Source organism: Arachis ipaensis, chromosome B10, assembly GCF_000816755.2.
Source record: "Arachis ipaensis cultivar K30076 chromosome B10, Araip1.1, whole genome shotgun sequence".
In the NCBI taxonomy this organism is placed as follows: Eukaryota; Viridiplantae; Streptophyta; class Magnoliopsida; order Fabales; family Fabaceae; genus Arachis; species Arachis ipaensis.
The window spans coordinates 11,422,619-11,431,384 of NC_029794.2; the positions used below are offsets into that span (position 1 = coordinate 11,422,619).

The 8,766-nt window shown below is 37.5% G+C and overlaps 1 protein-coding gene across 2 annotated transcripts in view; it reads right to left on the minus strand.

Moving 5' to 3' along the window:
* The window catches only part of LOC107624172 (cytochrome b561 domain-containing protein At2g30890), a 3,829-nt gene continuing 2,559 nt past the window's right edge, over nt 7,497-8,766 (minus strand). For both annotated transcript variants that reach the window (XM_016326647.2, XM_021113587.1), the window contains exons 3-4: nt 8,607-8,755; nt 7,497-8,110 (exon numbers count right to left, since the gene is read on the minus strand). In XM_016326647.2, the coding sequence (XP_016182133.1) occupies nt 7,795-8,110; nt 8,607-8,755 (465 nt within the window). In that variant the 3' untranslated portion in view covers nt 7,497-7,794. The remainder of the gene's footprint in view (nt 8,111-8,606; nt 8,756-8,766) is intronic.

Here is an 8,766-nt window from a genome sequence, read left to right on the forward strand (position 1 = left end):
GGGGGGGGGGGGTTTGATTTTTAGGGTTTTTTCAAGTAGCCGGTTCGGTTTTGTTCGGTTAGGGTTTTTCACTATTAAAACCGAAAATCGAACCAAACCGCAGAAAAAATAGAAAAATATCATTTTTTTCTGTTTTTTCAATTTTTGGTTTGTTTGATTTTCGGTTTGTTTGGTTTGGTTGATCGGTTTTGTTCGGTTTAGATCGGTTTTGAACACCCCTAACGGTAAGTGATGGTTGATGATTGGTGATTTGATGAGATGATGAATTAATGAATGATAGTAATATATAAATGTTAGAACATGAGGTTTTATTGATTAGTGGAGTGATTTACATTGAGGTAAGGTTGGTTATGGTAGAATGTGGGCTGTGATGGCTGTGTTTGGTATGTTTTGGTGCAGGGTTTAGTTGTATTGATGTGGGTAATGAGTTATGTTTTGTGAAAATCTATTTTTTAGCCAAACTTAGATGAGTCATAACTTGGCTTTCGAACCCCCAAACTCTTTCAAATTTCTTTCATATGAAAATTTGGTCTGTGAAGTTTACACCGTTTGAAGAACGGATGAAAAATATTTTGGAACGAAGAAGTTATGCGCGTCGGAAGTTCGGTGTGTAAAAATGAAAATTCTGACACTTAAACATCTTTTGGGTTTTCTGCATTACCCGCGTACGCGTGGCCCTGTATACCTAGATGTGCATTTCTGTTTGGTGTAACGTGTACACGGGTAGGCTCCACTACGCATCATGGTCTAAAAAGGGCACCCACGTACGCGGGGACACGGCTGCGTACGCGAACGTTTGCCACTGTCCACTACACTCGCGTACGCAGACAGGGGATGCGTACGCAAGGTAAAGGAAAATGTAATCCCGCGTACGCATGATATGGTCTGCGTACGCGGGTCCCTGTTTTTCAGCAAATGGGATTTTAGTATTTTAAACATGCTTTTGAACCTCTAAACATCTATTTTTATTCTGTAAGACCCTAGGATTAAGTTGTAATGATAGTGAAGGGGGGCCGAACTACGAAAGGGGAGTGACTTGGGAGCGAAGCAAGTTACGGAGTAATAAATTATAATTGTGTAGTGGTGAATTCGAGCATGTGAAGTGTTGACCGAACTAATGTAATTATGATAATGATAATAGTAAATTTCAATCGAATTAAAGATGGATTGATGATCAAATGATTATGATTAATTGATGAAGCGTGAAAATGTGGCGAATATCCCGGAGATGCATATATGATTACTGAATGAATGTGATAAATGAATCATGATAGAAAATGTTGAATGTGAGTATGCTTGCATTTTTCTCTCTGGTTGTAAGGGTGACAGGGCACGGATACACTCTAATGGTGACAGGGCACGGATACCCTCTAATGGTGATAGGGCACGGATACCCTCTAACGGTGACAGGGTACAGATCCCCTCTAATGGTATTAATGTGCAACAGAGAGACTATGTCTGTGTTAGCTATAGGACATGTCGGGTTGGCTCGATAACCGACAGATGAGACTCATCAGCCAGTAGGATAGACATACATCAGATGCATTTGTTTGAATTGTTTGGGTTTGCTTAATTGCTTTGGATTGCCTAATTGTACATGTTTCCTGAATATTTGCTAATTGTCCTACTTGCCTTACTTGTGCATTACTTGTCTGTATTGTTTGTGCTTGTATAAAGGTTGAATTTCTTGAGGGATGGTTCGGTTCTTGGATTATTCGGTTGGAAGGTAGTGAAAGTATGAAGGAAATTGGGTTAGAATTAGAATCCCCTAGAATAATTGTGATGCAGGAGCATGTATCTTTATGTTTGTATCGTTAATTAAAGTAGTCTAGTTTAGCATATATTATTATATTGTGTTATGAGTTAGTCCAACATCGTCCGAGTCATGAAAGTTCCCCCACCCCTACTAGTATAAATATGCGTATGTACCCCTTTTATTTATGAAGTTGAGTTGATTGAGTTATATATTAAATAAGCTGTGTGCTTATTTTCCTCTAGGCTCTTTGAAAGTAAGAGGTGCATCATTGACTTAGCCAACCAAGGTGGGTTTTTGGCTACTTTCACCATAGTGGGGTTGTTAACCTCACCAAGATTGGTGGCCCAAGCGACGTCCCGGCATCAATTTGGTATCAGAGTAAGGTCGGTCCTCGACTTGCTCCAGTAAAATTTTATTTGGTTCGTGGGTACGGTCTTTAGTGCGGTTCTCTCACTGTTGGTACGAGTCGTCGTTAGTATGGATTGTTTGTTGCGAAGTTCCGAGTAATATCGTTCTTTTCTCTTCTCTTGGTGCCTTTTCTGTTGGTGATTATCATTTATTCCCATAATCAGCATTGGTGCATTCCCATCATCATTGTGCATCATCATCATCATAACATCAACATCCAAGCATCAACCTCATTGCATAGTAGTAAAAGATGGCTCCAAAGCGTAGAACTACTCAAGAGATTGAAATGGAGGAGTTACGTCGTCAAGTAAAGGAGTTGCAAGAGCAAATTGCAAAATATGAAGCAGCTCAAAATAATCATGGCAAGCAGAGTAATGGCAGTTCTTCTAGTGAAGACGATAATTCAAATCCATTTCATATTCTTCTTCGTCTGAAGATTTGTCTACACGAAGAGCATGACACAACATGACTCACAAAGCTAAAGACTTGGGAATCAAAATTGATATTCCTGAGTTTGAAGGGAGACTCCAACCAGATGATTTCATCGATTGGCTTTGCAAGATGATATCATCGACTGGCTTTGCACAGTGAAAAGAGTGTTTGAGTTAAAAGACATTCCAGACGACAAGCGCGTGAAGCTTGTAGCAATCAAGTTGAAGAAGCATGCATTAGTTTGGTGGGAGAATCTCAAGCATCAGCGAGAAAGAGAAAGAAGAAGAAAGATCAAGACATGGGATAAAATGCGTCGTGAGCTCAAGCACAAGTTCCTTCCTAAACATTATAGGCAAGACACCTTCATCAAATTTCATAATTTGAGACAAAAGTCATTATCTGTAGAAGAATATACAATGGACTTCGAAGAGTTGCTTATGAAGTGTGACATTCAAGAGCCTGAAGACAAATAATTGCTCGTTATCTTGGAGGACTGAACACAGAAATTTCTGATGTCGTTCAGATGCAACCATATTGGACCTTGGATGATGTCATTAGGCTGTCACTAAAGATTGAAAAACAAAGAACACAAAGGAATAACACTCGGTCGCTGAAGGACAAAGAAGTCATCCTTGATGTTCAACAAGAAATGAAGACATGATCTTTTAAAAGCAACAAGGAGCGTGGATCATCAGGTAAGAAATGCTTCAAATGTCAAGGTTTTGGGCATATTGCTGCTGATTGTCCAAACAGAAGGGTTATCACTCTTCTCGAGGAAGAGGTTAATGAAGAACCAATTCAGGAACAAGAGGACAAAGGTGAGGTTGACTATGCTATTGAAGAAGTTCCAGCCGATTGTGGAAAAGTTTTAGTAGTTTGTCGAAGCTTGAATACTGCAAGGGTAATAGAAGACGAGAGTTGGTGACGCCACAATATCTTTCGCACAAGATGCACAATTGAAGAGAAGGTTTGCATGGTCATCATAGATAGCGAAAGTTGTGAAAATGTTGTCTCAAATTATATGGTATACAAACTGAAGCTTCCAACCAAGTTACATCCTCGTCCTTACAAGTTGCATTGGTTAAAAAAGGAAAATGAAGTTAAAGTCACAAAGCGATGTTTAGTCCAATTTTCTATGGGAAGTAAATACAAAGATAAAGTGTGGTGTGACATCATTCCGATGGACGCATGTCACTTACTGTTAGGACGTCCTTGGCAATATGATCGTCGAGCTATTCATGATGGTTTCAAAAATACATACTCCTTTTTCAAAGATGGCAATAAGATTATATTAACTCCGTTACAACATATAGATGGTCAAAAGAATCAAGCTGAGCTATGCCTTTTCACATCTTTCAAGACTAAATGCACTCACCAATGGAATCTTTCGCCAATATAAGAAGAGCCTTTTTCAACTCAGGGAGGATAATGCAGGAGCCCTTTCCAACCCAGGGAGAATGATGTAGGAGCATGTATCTTTATGTTTGTGTCATTAATTAAAGTAGTCTAGTTTAGCATATATTATTATATTGTATTATGAGTTAGTCCCACATCATCCGAGTCATGAAGGTTCTCCCTCCCCTACTAGTATAAATATGCGTATGTACCCCTTTTATTTATGAAGTTGAGTTGATTGAGTTATATATTAAATAAGCTATGTGCTTATTTTTCTCTAGGCTCTTTGAGAGTAAGAGGTTCATCCTTGGCTTAGCCAACCAAGGTGGGTTTTCAGCTATTTTCATCATAGTGTGGTTGTTAACCTCGCCAAGATTGGTGGCCCAAGCGACGTCCCGGCGTCAAGTTGCCTAATTCATGGATTAGTGAGAACTTAAGATGAATAAATGAATAAATGAATAAAGGAAGTTTAGGATGCTTAGTGAGTTTTTATTATAGTGCATTGTATTTATTTGGCACTTTTACCGTACTGGAAACCCATGGATCGGGGGTGCTCATTCCGTATATATATATTCTCTAGTTTTCAGATGCAGGTCCTGGTGCTCAGCAGTGAGCTGAATTCGTCTGGAAGGCGGCAAAGTTCATTTGATTCTGTTTTGGACTTTTAGAATCTCTCCTGTTTATTTTGAAAAACCTTCAATATGATGTATGTAAATAATTATTTTGCAACTTGCCTATAGAGGCGAGGATGTATTTTTGAGAGAGATAGGAAATATTGTTATCAAACTTATTTGAATTCTGTACCTTAGTCGGCCTAAACTTTGCAGGTTGCGACTAAGCTAGTTTACTTATGATTATATCGTCCTTTCTTATTCTTTCTTAATGTCTTAATTTCTTATCGCTTTCCGAACGTGTTTTACCTTTTGTCTGTGATTTGTATACGAGAGTGTTATTCGTTCACGATTTTAATTTATTCATTTTCAGATTTCTCGTTTACTAATTCTTTCATTTAAACACACACACACACACACACACACACACACACACACACACACACACACACACACACACACACACACACACGTCCAGTGTTCCGTGGCTCATCATCATCCTTGTTCCTGCTTAATTTAGGGCGCCCTATTGGTTTCCTAAAGACTAGTGGCAGCACATCATCATTCTGAGTCTATTCCCACAGATTTAGTCCAGTAACAGGGTAGATTACATGTTGATAGCAGTCCACATAGGTCTCTTTTTATAGTAATTGTTCACATAGTTCTTAACATCTAAACATATTTTTTCTAATGCAACTCATGGCATGCTCACAAGGATAACCTGTTAGCTGAAACTTTCTACAGAAGCACTCTATATGGAGTCTTGATGAAGCATCCATCAAGGCTAATCATGCGTCTAGACACCATGAAGCTCCTTTTGCAAGCATCCAAGCAGATATAGATCCTCTCAAAGGTTAGTCTCGTGTCCTTACCAAAGATTGGTGTATCTAATTGAAACTCAAGAGGTCTCTGAACTTGTATACGAACAATGGTACCTAGATCGACCTCAGTAACTCGGTAGCATAGTGATGTATCCTCCTATATTACTCTCTATAAGTACCATTAATCTCATCCAATGCTAACTGCTTCACTCTGGCAGCTTTGGACTTTGTGAGGTCAACATTCCACTTGCTATGAGCTTTCTTCATCAAAGTTCTCAACTTGATCTTTGGGTTCTCACAAATCTTCTTCATAAATGCCTTGATAAGCCATTGAGAACTCATGATTTCAATTTGGTGGCCTTGCTACATGTGTATTTTTTATTACAGCTGGTCAACTGTCATGTATCCTCCCTCTTTATCTTATGGCAGTATGTAAATCACTTGTATCTTTCTTGGCATACCGCCTTACATCTACGCTATCACACTTTGAAAACCATAATCTCCTACCACTGTGCACAACATAGCTAGTTACACATTCCTTAAAAGCATTTCTATTCACATACATTATGCCAACCTCCCATTTATACTGCTTCATATTCTTCAAATGTTTGTGCAAATGGTACTTCCTCAACGAGAGATCCCCTTTATTATCACTTACAGGGACATCCCATAATTCCTCACTGTCATATCCATCATCTTCATCCCCTAATCTAGTAGCCACTACTTTTCCCTTTTCCTTGGTAAAACTGGCACTGAATTCTCCTTCCACTCTCTCAGTTGCAACACTCTCTTTCATCTTTTGAGAATCCTTCATAGTTGCGATATCAACATCAAATAAACACCATCACCATTCTAATCATCATCACTATCATCAAAAGTTACTTCCATTGCACTATCTTCAGAGCTGAATTCACTCCATTGTTCATCACTATCTGCATCATCACTGGCATCATCACTCTTTGGCTGATAGTCAACATCCTAAGATTCATCATCACCTGAAGAATTTGACCTCTCTGCAGATATATAATTCTCTTCCAACATAGAACATGTCTCTAAACTCTTTAAAGTCTCTCCAGAACTTTGGGCTTCCCTCACAACTTTAGGCTTCTTACCCACCTTGGCCTGTTCAGATGATTGGACCTTATGCACCACAATTGGACCAGACCCAATAATTTTCACAATGGATGTACCAACCTCACCACCATCTATCTCTTAAACTTTCTCAATGGTACAGGTTTTTCTAGCAGTAGTACCATCTTTGTGAACAACAAAAAGCTCCACTATGTGTCCCTCAGTCTAATTTTGATCATCTCCATTGCATCCTTGGCCAACAAAAACCTACTCCGCATATCTTCATCACAGTAGTCCATTATGAAAGTCTCACCCCCAACATAGTGTAAAGGTTCACCATCAAGCCCAAACTTTTCTCCATTGTGTATCTTAACACTAAAATAACTCATTATCTCAACAACCTATCAGATAAACATAACATACTCAATAAAATTCTCACATTGATCAACAACAACAGAAAAGCATAAATTCAATCATTGAGGCAAAATAAAAACTTTCAAAACAAAACAAGAAACAAATATTGAGCTATAAAAAAATACAATCACACACATAGCATCATCACATATCATCATGCATTAAGATGAAAACCAAATGGGTAGAGGAGACTTGATAAATGAATACTTGACACGATCTTCTTCATGAGATGAAGGGTTTCAAACTAATTGCTAGGGTGGAACTTGAATATTAGTGAACAACAATGTCACCTCTCTACATTCGAATTGCAACCCTTGAATGATGATTGGTAGGGTTTGTGGGTCTTTTTTTATTTCGTGCTTCACAAGAAGAAGAAGAAGAGTCAGTGTTAGAGTATGCGTTCTGTCTCAACGCGGGAACACTTACACGTCTATTAACCTCTATCCCTTCAAACGCCCACGTCGGACACGCCGTTACCAATTTTACTATGACTCAATGGCAGGACTTGATTGAGACTAATCAAAACTATTTTGAATGTAAATAGAACACTTTAAATGTTGGAAACTAAAATAGAATTCACCCCAAACGTAGAAGACCAATTTAATATTTTACCCCAAATTATCATGTGCATCTTGTAAATTAACTTCATGATCTCCATGAAATTACACTTTTTTATTTTCCAAAGAACAAATATTAAACCAAAATATCTCATATATCTTCAAATCCCAACCTCCTCTCCCCAATTGTCCCCTCATCCTCCAAGAAATAAAAAAACAAATTATAAATTCACATATTCCATTATACATGTTTTCAAATAAATTGTATCCTAATCCTATGCAAAAGTCCTCCTCAATAAATTAATGGTATTTCTGGTTCATTCTTCATGTCAACAAGATTCAGGCTTCAACACCTTGTCTTTTTGACCTTGATGATAAGGGGGCTCTTGAGACCTAAGATTCACTACTTCATTGCCCAAAATCACTCCTTGGTTTTGTATATAGACCCACTTTTCTTGAAACAGGTAGAGAAACACAATCAAAGTTATCTGAATTGTGAAGAATATATTCCAAATTTTTGTATTTTTGGATGTTTTCTCTCTATAGGCTCCTAAGCCAGTATATACAGCCAACACACCAAGTAGTGACACTGAAGTTCCCACTATCCAGTGTGCCAAGAACCACACTCTTCTTCTTTTCGATCCCCTGAAAATAAATAAATAAAATTCTCCTTAATAAACTGAAATTAGTTTATAATTTTTCAAAAAGTAACAAACTAGTATCTAGGTTTCTTTAAAAAGAATTATGATTTAAGTAAGACTAGAATGATATGAAATATATTTATTATCCAACTTGAAGGAGTATATAAAATATATCAGAATGCATATAATTGTAGGCAGCAACTTAGAAGTATCAGATTGAACTCGTGATATCATGTACTAAATTAATTCAAAAAATTTTTTTGACAGAAATTAATTCAATGGTTCAAATCTTGAATGATGAATTAACATTCCTTATGGTTAAAAATACATTATTTTATTAAATTACTTAAACGTATAATGGGATATCAATGGGAAAGTGCAAAACAATCCATGCTTGGATTTCTAGGGTGCAAGTGTGAATGGCCTAACCAAGAAAAAAAAAATTAAGTAGATAAAACATTTTTTTAATTATTACTAAGAGGCAATGCAATTATTTTTACCTTTGTGGTCGAAAGATACCAAGTACAAGTTGAAGCCAGATGACAGCATATAATGCAACCCCTAATCTTTGATGATTATTGTTGAAGAGGTTATTAAAATTTTTTATGGACATTATTGCCCCTGCCGTGGCAACAAGTATAGCAAGCATCTGTTGGAAAA